Here is a 13,010-nt window from a genome sequence, read left to right as displayed (position 1 = left end):
TATATCTGAGGGTCAGGCGGTATATTTTATCGATAAATCCGCGGTCACACTGATAGTTAATAAACAAAGTAAAATACACAGCTTCAACTTGTTTAATGTTTATTCAACGGTAAATATTAGTAACGACCATCTAAGATCTTGAACGTGGCCTTATCAATCAAAGGCAAAATCTGTTAGCGGTCTCGGGGCTGTGCTGTCAACAAACCCAAAAAAAAACGCCTTTTGTCGCATGTCGGCCGACGAATACCCTGAAACTGTGAGAAAGATAACAAAAACTATTGGTGCTCCTCGTATTAAGAATTTCCATTGTGCAAGATAAATCTATGCAGTCGCCAAGCGTACACATTCAGTTAGATAATAATGCTGCAGAAGATAATTTGCCTGTACTTGTACTTTGTAGTGTGTGTTATCTGCTAGAAACACAATAGACTCCAGCGACCCGCAGGAAAGACACACAAATCGAACTCTAGCTAACAACGCTTCTAAAATTCGCCAACTCAGCAAAATTTGTGTACCGAGCGGAAGCACATTTTATAATTGCGATACTGGAGACATGTATATAGAATGACTCGTGGTGTCACTGCTTGAGTGAATGTTTGTGGAGCGGCCAAACGACGACGTAAACAAAAAAGAAAACTACAACAACATACATTCGTGTATGTATGTGTGAGGCTCCGTTTTGCGATAAAAGCAATATCAAACTCGCTGTTCACTTGAAACTCTATGGCCTCCGGAGAAAACCACAAAAGCCAACCGTGACCAACCCACTCTACCTGCCCGACAGCTGCCTTTGAGTCACCCAACTACCTGTTGATTTCAGCCTGCGAATTGTTCGCTCTTTATTTTTGTAGGTAGCTTTTTAGAACGAAGCCATCACGTCGCCCTGTTCGCTGGACGTGTGCAGCTGCTTCTCCATCAAACGCCTGTGCCAGTCAATGCGACCACCACTGGGAGGCGGACGAACGCGTAAAATGAGCAACAACTACAACGACATACCCTTCGGCATACGGATAGTGCAGAAATTGTCGCGACAATGCTGCCCCCGCCTGCACGCACGCCGAGACTTGCTGTAAGTAGAATGCCCAGCTGTCCGAAGAGCATCAAATGTTTACCCGAATTCTATTTTCCAGCTACAAGGTATCAATTTTTGTGCTGACTTTCCTTGCCTATGCCTGCTATCACATGTGCCGAAAGCCGATTTCGGTGGTCAAATCGGTGCTGCAGGGAAACTGTTCATCTGCACAGGCTGCTCAGCTACACGAAGGCCAGGACTGTGGCTATGCACCTTTTGGTAAGTTTTTTGCAAGTACTTTGTGTCCGAATAACTCGAATTTGTATCCACAGATGGACCCGATGCCACCAAACTGTTCGGCATGCTGGACTCGGCATTTCTCTTCACGTACGCCATTGCCATGTTCGCGTCTGGTTTTGTGGCCGAGCGCGTATCCCTGCGCTACTTCTTGTCAATGGGCATGATCCTCACTGGCGTCTTCACGTACATGTTTGGCATTGCCCGCACATCGAACATACACAGTCTCTGGTACTTTATCCTCATCCAGATTTGTGCTGGCATATTTCAGACCACGGGCTGGCCGGGCGTGGTCACGCTGGTGGGCCGCTGGTTTGGCAGATCTAAGCGCGGCCTCATCTTTGGCATTTGGAACAGTCACACGTCCATTGGCAACATATTGGGCACCCTGATAGCGGCGCACTATGTGGAAACCGATTGGGCCATGTCGTTTGTGGTGCCTGGCATAATCATTGGCGCTATTGGCTTTCTGCTCTTTCTGTTCCTGGTGGATCAGCCGGAGATTGTGGGCTGCTATCCGGACAGCGTGCCGCACGAGCGTCGCGTTACCAACGACTCGGACGAGGAGCAGGACGACGAGGAACAGGTGCGCCACAACGCTGCCGTAAGTAAATATTCCAAGGTAGAATACCAATGGCACACATTTGGATAGTTGCTGTTTGTTTGGTGATTTTAATTTCTTAAGTGTATCGATGTTCGCGTGTTTGCTCGGCTGTAGTTGGTGGTCAGGTCTGCTGTGTATGGCATGCCAGAAACCGTAAGTGCATGTTCAGTGTTTGCTTTCCACATTGACTGCTAGACAGTTGGCTTCTGTAATGTTTGCTCGCTTTGTTCCACGAATCACCACGAATCAATCAAAAGTCTAATAGCTCTTTATTTTGCAGGAAATCAGCTACAGATCAGCGCCAACAGAGCGCACACCAATCTTGCCCAGTTCTCACTCGCAGAGCCATCAGAGGGAGCACGGCTCCGGTCGTCCCATCAGTCTCATCGATGCTCTGTATATACCCGGAGTTGTAGAGTTCTCTTTGTGTTTGTTCTTCACCAAGCTGGTCAGCTACACATTCATGTACTGGCTGCCCCTGTACATACAGTCTTCCAGTGAGTATAAAGACTGCCTCCAGTCAATGGAAAAGTTAATTAATAAATGTATTTATGATGACAGGCACATTGGGTCCCACGCTGTCCGCTGATCTGTCCACGCTCTTCGATGTGGGCGGCATATTCGGGGCCATAGCTGCGGGCTACATATCCGATCTTACTGGAATGTCGGCCACCATCTGCACGGGCATGCTCTTCATAGCCTCACCCATTGTAAGTCTCTGCATTAACAGCCCCATTCAGTCGTGTAACTTGTTTCATTTCCATTCAGTTGCTGATGTATCAACAGTACGGCGCATTGTCGGTATCGATCAGCGTGCTGCTGCTCATTGTGGTCGGCATCTTTGTGAATGGCCCTTATGCATTGATAACGACATCGGTGAGCGCAGAACTGGGCCAGCACAGCTCCTTGGAGGGCAATGCCAACGCACTGGCCACTGTGACGGCCATCATAGATGGCACTGGCTCAATTGGTGCTGCTGTGGGGCCACTCCTGGCTGGCCTAATCTCCACCACAGGCTGGCAGAATGTCTTTCACATGCTGATCATAGCCGACATAATTGCCATGCTGTTACTGGGTCGACTGGTCGTCAAGGAATTTGCCTCACTGCGGAGATCCCCCACGCGCATACGCATCGAATAACATGAGGCGGACCCCGAGCCGGTTGATGTTGTAGTCTGACCTTATTTATTACTAAACATTTTGATAGCCACCGTTTTTGTGTACATATTGCATTGTTCATTCGAGAGTGTGCGAGTATCAGAGCTGATCTGATGCTAGTTTTATCCTATCCATTATAGTACATGTCGTCGTATCACTAATGTTATTTTAAATTGAATTCGTTCAACCAGCCGGAATGTTAACCATTATCCTAAGCTATCTTTCAAGTTTACAATTTTGATACACCATATACCATATGATATACATACATGTATGTATGTTTGTATACCAAATACCCGATATATATTTTGTAATCTTGTGTGTGCGTGCGTGTGTGTCCAGAGTCTCTTCGTTTTAAGTGCCGAACTATCATTAGTAATAGCATAATTCTACTGCTATGTACATACAGTTTATCCGTACACTTTTTCGTACATCAATAAAACGGAAGGACTGTCCGCCCCTGCACGGCAGGCAGTCCAATTTCTAAACTGCCGGACGGACTTTCTCTTTGATGGAGTTTCACTTTTGCCTGGTAGACACCTCATTGCTCATTCGACCAATCTTTCATCGACTTCTGGCAGAGAACCATCTTTGTTCCTGCGGATGTAGCTTTCGGCGGCAATCCTCTTGAGATACTTCACGGTGGGCGCATCATTTTGACTGACGAGCTTGAGCAGAGCACTCCCGGGACGCTGTAGCAACTTGTGTGGTGCCCCGAACTCAACAATCTGTCCAGCATCCATGACCAGAACGCTGTCGTTGTCCATCACAGTGTGCAGTCTGTGGGCAATGGTAAGAACTGTGCACTTGGCAAACTTTGTCTGAATTGTCTCTTGGATCAGGCCATCCGTCCTAAGGGGGAAGGAAACGGAATAAAAGTTAATCAAGAACCCAGGAAAGTGGGAAAAGAAGCTTCTTACTCGCTGTCCACATTGGCCGTTGCCTCATCCATAACGAGAACTCGATTCTGTCGGAGAATGGCACGGGCCAGGCACACCAGCTGCCGCTGGCCCATGCTGAAATTGGAGCCACCATCCTGCATGCGACAGGCCAGACCTCCATCCAGACTGGACACATATTTCTTTAGCTTCACATCATCCAAGGCACTCCACATCGCCTCGTCGCTCTTCTCGCCAAACGGATCGAGGTTGAACCGCAGTGTGCCCGAAAACAGAACGGGATCCTGGGGTATAATCGATATGCGACTGCGCAGATCGTGTAGACCCAACTGGGCAATGTCCTGGCCATCGATCTCGATGCTGCCCTCGTTGACAGCCAGACGAAATAGTGCCTGTATAATGGAGGACTTTCCCGCTCCCGTGCGTCCCACAATGCCGATCTTCTCCATGGGCTGCGATTCAAAGTTCAGGCCACGCAGTATGTCCTCCTCTTCGGGTGAGTAACGCATGCGCAGCTCCTTGAAACGAAGATGACCAGCCTGTGGCCATTCGGCTGGAAGCTTCACACTCGCAGCCGTCTCCAGTGGAGGCTCCGACGGCATCTGTGCGTACTCCAGCACCCGCTCCACACTGGTCATATTGTTCTCCATCTCTGCCGTCTGCCGCATGCCCCACTGGCACATAATCACCAGAGTCATGGACTGCGTAATGGCCAGACCCACATCGCCGCTGTAGAACGTTTGGTTAATCACCAGGAAACTGAAGGTGACGGCCAGGATGTAGACCACACAGATGAGATCCGTCCAGAAGGAGAAGGCCCGATTGGCGCTCACGTAGAGGAACAGGGCGGAAGAGTTTGTGTTCTGGTGTCCATGGAAGGTCTGCTCCAGCTGCGGCATGGCGTCCATCGATCGTATGGTGGTGTGGCCATGGAACGTTTGATTCGTATGGGAATAGATGGGACTTCGAGCTGGATTGGTAGAGGGAAAAGAAATGTTAGCAAGGGGGCTGCAGGCGGAATCGAAGATCAACGACTTACTCACGCTCTCGATGCGCTTCAGGCTGCGACTAGCTCCTATGTAGAGTGACCGGCACAGATACAGGAGCAACGCCATTATGGCAGCTGGAATGAGCAGCCAATAATTGGCAATGGCCACAATCACCAGAACGGCCACAAAATCCACCAGGAACTGAAGCGAGTCCATCATGGCCTGCGGCAGTGTCACATCCACACTTTGTATGTCGCTGGAAAATCGATTGAGTACGCGTCCCGAGGGGTTCACATTGAAGAAGTGCATCCAGGCACGAATGATTCCATGGTAGAGCTGATCGTGCAGCCGCAGCGAGATGCGCAGACACATGAAGAAGAAGCCAAAGGTGCGCAGCAGATAAAGGGCGAGGGTGCACAGCAACAGCACCGTGTACCAGGTGACCATCTTGGTGCGCGTCGCCTCGTACTCATCCACAGAGTCGTAGTTGCGATCCTCCTCCCAGGTGGCCCAGCGCGAAATGAAGATATCCATGGCCGCCTGGCAGCCGCGTGCGAGTATGAACATGGCCAGCACCAGGCACACGAGGAACGGAGCACCCAATGCCCGGAAGTAGGATTTGTATGTCTCGTAGCCCACGGCTCCCTGTAGCTGACGCTCGGCGTGCGTATCCTCATCGTCATTCTGTTCGGTGGTGGTGTCAGCCTCGTTGCTTTTCATCGACAGCTTGGAGGTTCTGTCCACCTGGCTGAGCACTCGCTTCACTTGCTGCTTGTCCGCCTCGATGGCCTCCAGATCGAGGGCCGCATGGTGGCTGATCACATCCTTCAGCTGATCGTAGCTGCCCTGCTGAGTGAGGCAGCCCGACTCCAGCAGCAGCAGGTGATCCACATGCTTGAGCAGCTGCACATGGTGTGTGACCAGAATGCGCATCTTTCCACTGAGCAGCCGATTGAAGCACTTGTCCATTAGTAGCTTGCCCACCTGGGCATCCACTGCCGCCAGTGGATCGTCGAAGAGGTAGATGTCCGCCTGGCGATAGACAGCCCTGGCCAGGGCAATCCTCGCCTTCTGTCCACCACTCAGGCTGATGCCTCGCTCACCCACAACAGTAGCATCGCCACGCGGCAGCAGTTCCAGGTCCCGCTCCAGCTGGCAGGCATGGATTACCGAACGATAACGCTGCTCGTCGTACGGCTCCACAAAGAGAATGTTCTCGCGGATGCTGCCCTGGAACACCCATGGCTGCTGGGCGGCATAGCTGACACGTCCATGAATCTCCACCCGTCCCTCCATCAGCTCGATTTCACCGAGAATGGCGTGCAGTAGCGTGCTCTTGCCGGATCCCACGTTGCCAACGATGCCTACAAACTGATCCGACTTGGCATCGAAGGTGATGCCTTGGATGTGCGGCCTCCGGCGTTTCTTCGTGCTGGGCTTATCCCAACTGGCGCTGACATTCTTAAAGCTAAGGGATTTCACCTCGCTCTTTACGCAGTGCAGGCGACCTCTCTTCATGGGTTTCTCCTTCTCCGACAGCGTCTCCAGCTGCAGTCCGGGATTGTCCTGGCAGCAGCCCTCCTCCGCGGGCTTCTCGGTCTGTTGCAGAAAGTCCACGACGCGGCCAGCGCTCACCAGTGTCTGGGCCCAGGTAGTTATGGCCATGGGCCAGTAGTGGAGCAGGGAATCGTTCAGGAGACTGTAGTAGGAGGAGAGTATGAACACCTTCTTGGCGGTGACGACGTCGCCCACATAGACATAGGCAATGAGGCTGAGGAAGAGCGATATCTTCGAGATCATGTTGGTGCACTGCAGCGCCGCGTAGATGCTCATCGATCCACGGATAGCCTTCACCTCCAGCTGCCTCACGGCGGCAATCAATCGCCCGAAAGACTTCTCCCAGGCATACATCTTGATCACCTGAATGGCGCTGATTATTTCATTCATTAGCTTGACGCGCTCATCCCGATGCTTGGCCGACTGCGAACGGAAATGGGCCGCTGCCTTGGCCGCCCATGCCTGGAGGGGAATCAGTATCACAATGAAGGCAATGCCAATGAGGGATGTCCAGCCAATCTGCAGGTACATGATGTACCCAAAGATACAGGCCTCCACGGGTCCCTTCCACAGATCGTGAAAGAAGTAAAAGGTTAGGTCGAACTGCGACAGATCAATGGACATCACGGAGATGGCCTGACCGCCCAGACCCTCCCCACTGCTGGCCGAGGCGCGCAGGCACTTCCTGTAGACGAGGCCGGCACAGGCCAGCCGTATTCGTGTGCCCACTGCAAACACGTAGAACATGAAGGGATGAAACACCAAGGAGGTGACGAGTGAGCACAGAACGATGCCCATGGCATACAAGTACGCGCTCTCCTTGCTAATGGTCGTCTGTCCCTGGGCAAAGTACGAGATCAGGCCGCCCAGCAACAAAGGCTGAAAGGAACTGCGAAGGAAGTATCCATGTAAAGGCATTCTTTGTGGAATCATTTGCACTACTCACTGTATGGCTATCTCCAGCGCTGAGTAGAGCACACAAACGGGCACAAACTGCCAGCCATAGACGCGGAATATCAGGCACATAAGGCTGGGGCTCTTCTTCCGTGACTCCTGCTCCCAGTGGGGCTGCAGATGTCTGGTCAGGGTTTCACTGTCGTAGCTTGGCAGATGCTCGTACAACTCACTGGCATCCAACTGCTCGCGTCTGCCTTTGGCGAACACATTACGCATCCACCTGAGAAAGGAAAACGTATAAGTCATACACATATTTGCTAGGGAAATCAATTTGTAATCTATTTATCTTCGATGTGGAACTTAGGGATGACAGGCACTGTAAGCCCTGGCAATACTACGTGCCTATCTACAGGCAATTGTCAGCACAGCAAAGATATAGCAACCATATATTCGCGAATTCCTTAAGATCGGGTAAACCAATCTGCGGCACACTTTTGGGGGGCACTGATACATAATCCACTTGGTTGTCTATTATGTCCTACACCGCATGAGAGCTTATCAAAAACACATACAATAAGTATCACAATATTGAAATCACACTATCCACGCGCTCCCTGGTTGACCATGGCCATGTCTATGACTTGCAGGTTATAATAGTTTCCGGCAACAAAACAGAGAACTAATGGGAAACTCACAGGAATAACCACTTGGAGATGATATTTGCTTTTAAAAATGGATTTGTCGCCCGTTTAGGGTTCGTCTGCTTGGATGCATCCATTGCTACACGGTTGACGGACTACAAGTGAACCACTTCTGGCCATGACAGCTCTTATAAATGCTGCCCAAACGCTGACGGGAGCTGTGACGTCTGGCTTGCTGATTGTTGAGGCCCGTGGAGCCACCATCTTATAAGCTTTTGCACTAGGCACAACGGCGACAAGCGATAAAGTGGGCAACCCACTTGTCCAGTTCGCCCCACCGCTGCCGGCTAGCTCTTTGATAGTTGGTATAGTGATAGTGACTAAGACGTTATCGATGCCAAAGTTTGTCTGCAATTTTGATGTCAGCCATTGCAGAATATTTTACTTCTTCCTCTATAAATCTTCTTAGGGATTCTGTGTGGGATCTGGATAAAGGCCTTTTATCGGCCTTTGTTTTGGCACACGGTGTGCTAAATCCAGATAGCATAGCCCCACACACACACACACACACACAAAATAATTGGGGTGTAGGCGACGCTGCATTCTTATCTTATCAAGCTTAATTATTATGTTACTATTATTAATTTTTGAGCCAGACACGAAACTAGATGTTTGGCCAACAGTTCAATATACCCAGATAAGACCAGTTTGATAGTTCATTCATGACTAAAGTTTTTATGATTCTCAACTACGAATACAAGCATGATACACAGATAAACACAGCACGTGCCACAGGCCACAGGGGATAAGGCACATTAATGGTTAATACGAATTTGGAATGCTAAATGCACAAAACATGAAATTGGCTACAACAAATACTCGTAATTTTCGAAATATACACAGAAAATTTGGATCAACTCTAGGGCAAATTATGGAGATCGTATAGCGTGTAGAGGTGCTCCGTACGATCGTAGGCTTTCCGGGTGTTCTGAAGCATTTTTGGCAGCATCGCAACGGCACTGGGCACATCATGGCATACGCGATCGAGCAGATCTCCACGCGATGGCATCGTATACATGGCCAGGCGGGCGCCCTTTCGTATTAAAAATGCATGATGCTTACCAAGTGTGTCGTCATAGGCCGTTCTGCACACGCCTGCGGTTTTCTCATCGTTTTGCAGATCTTGCAGACGCTTCAGAAACTCGTAGAAAAACTCTAGATAAGGGAACAAAGACAATCAGCAAATGTATCAACAATGTTTAGGGCAACAAAAGCTATCCAACCAACCAAGGCCACGATGGAGACGCAGTAGAGTGCGGCTACCCGAGACATAGCCTTTTGCCGTTAACAGATTAGCGTCCCTCTCATGGACCAGCATTGCTTTAAAGGTCTCGAAATGCGTTTGTAGCTCGTTGTCAGTCTTTCGCAGCTCGTAAAGAATATCTATTTTGGTGCGAACATCACTGCTCACAAAGCCAAAAATGGTGCCCATTAGCTGGAAGAACCTGCAATAATAAAAAGCATCCAAAACATTTAACAGTTGATACTCTAAGACCCTTCACCAGGCTATTCTTACTTCATAATTTCTTCGTAGGCCGCCAGGTAGACATCCAAGAGGACGTCATCTTCATCCAGCAGGCAGCTGGCAAACAGCTCGGCAACTTTTTCAATATCAAAGCATTCAACATTCGTATTAACCGTTTCTATTGAAGTATTTACAGACATTTTTCAAGTTTTTTATTGCACTCTTGAAAAATTATTGATGGAGTTCGAATCGATATCTCATAGGTAAATCAGCTGTTGGTCGCGTCACAAGTATTTTAAAGCCCTATTCACAGTCTTATCGATAGTTTCGTGACTGTGAACTGGTATGGAGAAATTCGTATTCCTGGGTATTTAAATTTAAGTTTGTTTTCATATATATATATATATAAGCTACCGAATAATGACATCTAAGCCGATGATAGATTTCCACTGCCACTGCTAGCGCCTTTTTTCGTGGGACGATACGCAATGACATAGCGCTGGGCCACGGGCAGAGGCTCTGCATAGCCGTTCATATAGGAAGAGTCCTCAAAGAGCACATCATACTCTTCTGTGGCAGTTGCAGGCAGGCGGTGGACAATGGCCTTGTAGAAACAGGTCGTTTGCGGATACAAAGCCATCACTACAGTGTCTTTGGGGAATAGAGCGTGGCCATCGGTCTCCGGGTTGGCACGCATCAGCGGCAGCGGAATTACTTTCCTTTTGCTGAGAACATGTCGGTCCTTTTGCTCTTCATCAATATCAATTACATCGTATTTATTTTGGCGATGCAAAAACTGTACCACCTCCGCCAGTATCCAGTTCTCCTCTTCATCGATGCCCTTTGCAAGAGCGGCTACGTTGTCGCCCACCTTTTGGAAAGAAGTAGATAAGATAATTTATTCCTTGCTCAACAAAGCACTAACACTCACCTTGGCCACATAGTTGCCCTCGGCTGGAATAGCTCCGCACAAGGCTGGAGCACGCTCGCCTGGCTTGCTCACAAACAGAGGCAACGTTTGGGCAGATAGTTGGACCATTTTCATGAGGGCTCCACGGCGAATGGCTTCTTTGTTGCCAGCATTGCGAGCTGTGCGGAAGAATGATACAGGTTTTAGAAATATAAACACAGTTTATATACGCCTAAACTCACCCTGAATGCGACGTTCGTTGCGAATGCTTCGAATTTCGTGGATTTTCGCTAGAGCGGCTCGTATGGTAGCCTCCTCTTGCGAGGTCTCCATCATGCTGGCTTTTAGCAGGGGTTTCACCTTTGCATTGTTTGTCTGAAGCGAACGTACTAGAGTGGAAATTGAGTTCTCTGCCCGGCGTCGCTCCTCATCCACAATGTGAATCTGTTGTTGAATATCTTTCAGGCGATCCTACGGTACAAGAACAACATTAATGTTACTACTCCCTGTCAACCATCATATTTGCTTACCTGAATCTGTTGAGCTGCACTCTCTGCAGTTAGCGGCATTTTTTATTTACAATTTGCAAATTTATGGAAACAAACAAAAAGTAGCAGGTCCGATGATGCATCGGTGAGTGACTATCGACTACCACACATCGCATTCAACATATATCGATAATGCATTTCTATTGTTTTTGACAGCCAACTTCTTCTTCCTCTTCTTTTCCGCTGAAGTGTCAAAAACGTAGGTCGCAAAGAAAATTATTGTCAATAATAAATCCGACAAATTGTTGATTTTCGCAACAAATCGGCCAAATCTGGAAGGGATAATGTGTTTGCCGTGCTTTGAAGTATTTGTAATGTGGAATATTTTCTGTTTTCATGCTCCGCCCACCCTTGGATGCCTGGATTTTCGTAATGCCAAAATAGTTTGAGATGGCCAAGTCAAAGAATCACACAAACCACAACCAGAACAAGAAGGCCCATCGCAATGGCATCAAGCGCCCAATGCGTAAGCGCCACGAGTCCACCATGGGCGTAAGTTGAATATATTCAATTTGAGTGTCCAAATCCTAACCCGGCTTCTCTTTCTGAACAGATGGATGTCAAGTTCCTGATTAACCAGCGGTACGCACGCAAGGGTAATCTGTCGCGCGAGGAGTCCGTGAAGAAGTACAACGAACGCGTCGCCTCACAGCAGGGCAAGCCCAAGCCTATTACTTTGTAGATTCCAGACAACATCCGATCTTGGCTTGAAGAGCGCTCGTTGTTTAATTAAAGGAAATCCATTTAACGTATTCGCCAAAATGTTTATTCGTGGTCAAGTTAATAGTAAATGCTCAAGACCTTGTGGAATGGGATATGTTCCAGGTCCGCCTGGTACTGGCGCCTGTAGTCCCAGAGATACTGGTCAATGACAATAGAATTGACGTTGTCTGGCGAGATCTCTGGGTGGTCTTGCTTCAAGGCTTTCATCACCTCATCCCTGACCTGCTCGATTATGTAGATCGATGCGCCGCGTATCTCCACCTCTATGGGATCACCGTTCTCCAGAATTGTATCCGTTTTGAGCACTTCCAGCAATTCTGGCGTGTACTCCAAGCTGCCGAAGTGCACCAGCACCTGAGGAATGCGGTAGTCGGCAAACATGGTGATCTGATCGATGTCGTGGAAGAAGCCCAGGCCCTTGCCTCTGTAGCAGGACCAGATATCGCCGACAAGTATCTGAGCCCGCTTCAGTATGGAGACGCGCTTTCCCGCAAAGTCTGCCTGGTCCCGGAAACAGGGGAACTCCTCCACAATCAGCTCAAGTAGACGCACCGCCGACTTGTCGGCTGCCTTAATCACATTCTCAAAGCGCCCATCGTACTTCTTTAGCAGACTGTTGCCCACTTCATGCAGACATTCGATGCGTTTCTGGATCAGCGGTATCTTGGTCTCTCCATCGTCCGATCGGAATATGTGCTCCACCGTCTTTAAGTCGATTTCCGAGTAAAACTTGGCATTCGTCACATCTACGCCTTCAGCTATAGCTCTTTTGATGGCTGCACACAGCGCAAAGTATCCCGTGTAGCCATTGACCTTGTATTTGGTGTAGTTATCTATGAAAAGATTTGTTAGATTGCTCAGAGATCAGTTCATGTGACTCACTAGGTGTCCAGAAGCAAAAGTTCAGTGTATCCAAGACGAAAACCCAGTCGGCGGCTCCTGTATAGGCATCAGGCTTGCTATCTTCCGGATTGGGATGCAGCTCATGCTGCGAAAAATTGTCCACGCATATGCGCTTACTCTGGAGGCCCTCCAGAATCTCCTTAGACAGCTTTTTTATGCCTTCAGGCAACACTCTAACGTGCTTGGCGTGCTCTACGATGTGAGCTCCGGACTCTCGGGGACTTAGGCTCTTGCTTATCATCTTGATATTCCTAATAAACCTTGAACGTATAATGACCGCGTTATTCTTATTTCATTTGTTTGTATTTGATCGATATACCGATATACCATGGCGAACTTAACCCACT

At 48.9% G+C, this 13,010-nt stretch overlaps 6 protein-coding genes across 9 annotated transcripts; 2 read left to right on the top strand and 4 right to left on the bottom strand.

Annotated features, from left to right (window-relative positions):
- The first annotated feature begins 37 nt into the window (after window positions 1–37).
- Window positions 38–3,562, top strand: LOC117578532 (glucose-6-phosphate exchanger SLC37A2). 4 transcript variants are annotated; one of them, XM_034264095.1, is made up of 8 exons: window positions 38–109; window positions 852–1,069; window positions 1,131–1,291; window positions 1,345–1,913; window positions 2,028–2,066; window positions 2,194–2,410; window positions 2,475–2,623; window positions 2,682–3,562. In XM_034264095.1, the coding sequence occupies exons 2-8, from the start codon at window positions 936–938 to the stop codon at window positions 3,051–3,053; spliced, it is 1,641 nt and encodes a 546-aa protein (XP_034119986.1). In that variant the 5' UTR covers window positions 38–109; window positions 852–935; the 3' UTR covers window positions 3,054–3,562. The 4 variants fall into 4 exon arrangements, with proteins under 4 accessions (XP_034119986.1, XP_034119990.1, XP_034119989.1 ...); XM_034264099.1 differs by lacking the exon at window positions 2,028–2,066 and having other exon boundaries at window positions 1,345–1,895; XM_034264098.1 differs by lacking the exon at window positions 2,028–2,066.
- A 21-nt stretch (window positions 3,563–3,583) lies between these two features.
- LOC117578526 (probable multidrug resistance-associated protein lethal(2)03659) lies at window positions 3,584–8,225 on the bottom strand. Its single transcript, XM_034264086.1, has 5 exons — window positions 8,109–8,225; window positions 7,463–7,693; window positions 5,010–7,405; window positions 3,992–4,940; window positions 3,584–3,923 (listed from the first exon to the last, which is right to left on the bottom strand). The coding sequence occupies exons 1-5, from the start codon at window positions 8,189–8,191 to the stop codon at window positions 3,620–3,622; spliced, it is 3,963 nt and encodes a 1,320-aa protein (XP_034119977.1). The 5' UTR covers window positions 8,192–8,225; the 3' UTR covers window positions 3,584–3,619.
- A 544-nt stretch (window positions 8,226–8,769) lies between these two features.
- LOC117578536 (ceramide-1-phosphate transfer protein) lies at window positions 8,770–9,913 on the bottom strand. Its single transcript, XM_034264103.1, has 3 exons — window positions 9,631–9,913; window positions 9,342–9,559; window positions 8,770–9,269 (listed from the first exon to the last, which is right to left on the bottom strand). The coding sequence occupies exons 1-3, from the start codon at window positions 9,777–9,779 to the stop codon at window positions 8,974–8,976; spliced, it is 663 nt and encodes a 220-aa protein (XP_034119994.1). The 5' UTR covers window positions 9,780–9,913; the 3' UTR covers window positions 8,770–8,973.
- A 40-nt stretch (window positions 9,914–9,953) lies between these two features.
- On the bottom strand, window positions 9,954–11,058 carry LOC117578535 (SAGA-associated factor 29). Its single transcript, XM_034264102.1, has 4 exons — window positions 11,020–11,058; window positions 10,732–10,960; window positions 10,511–10,668; window positions 9,954–10,450 (listed from the first exon to the last, which is right to left on the bottom strand). The coding sequence occupies exons 1-4, from the start codon at window positions 11,056–11,058 to the stop codon at window positions 10,007–10,009; spliced, it is 870 nt and encodes a 289-aa protein (XP_034119993.1). The 3' UTR covers window positions 9,954–10,006.
- Window positions 11,059–11,395: 337 nt separating this feature from the next.
- LOC117578539 (60S ribosomal protein L29) lies at window positions 11,396–11,789 on the top strand. Its single transcript, XM_034264107.1, has 2 exons — window positions 11,396–11,529; window positions 11,591–11,789. Exons 1-2 carry the CDS (start codon window positions 11,428–11,430, stop codon window positions 11,717–11,719), a joined length of 231 nt encoding a protein of 76 aa, XP_034119998.1. The 5' UTR covers window positions 11,396–11,427; the 3' UTR covers window positions 11,720–11,789.
- LOC117578534 (queuosine salvage protein) lies at window positions 11,788–12,973 on the bottom strand. The gene is made up of 2 exons (XM_034264101.1): window positions 12,643–12,973; window positions 11,788–12,593 (listed from the first exon to the last, which is right to left on the bottom strand). Exons 1-2 carry the CDS (start codon window positions 12,902–12,904, stop codon window positions 11,818–11,820), a joined length of 1,038 nt encoding a protein of 345 aa, XP_034119992.1. The 5' UTR covers window positions 12,905–12,973; the 3' UTR covers window positions 11,788–11,817.
- Window positions 12,974–13,010: the final 37 nt, after the last annotated feature.

The sequence above is a fragment of the Drosophila guanche genome, unplaced genomic scaffold, assembly GCF_900245975.1.
Source record: "Drosophila guanche unplaced genomic scaffold, DGUA_6, whole genome shotgun sequence".
In the NCBI taxonomy this organism is placed as follows: domain Eukaryota; kingdom Metazoa; phylum Arthropoda; class Insecta; order Diptera; family Drosophilidae; genus Drosophila; species Drosophila guanche.
Note: the sequence above shows the minus strand (reverse complement) of the source record. Positions and strands in the feature narration are given on the sequence as shown.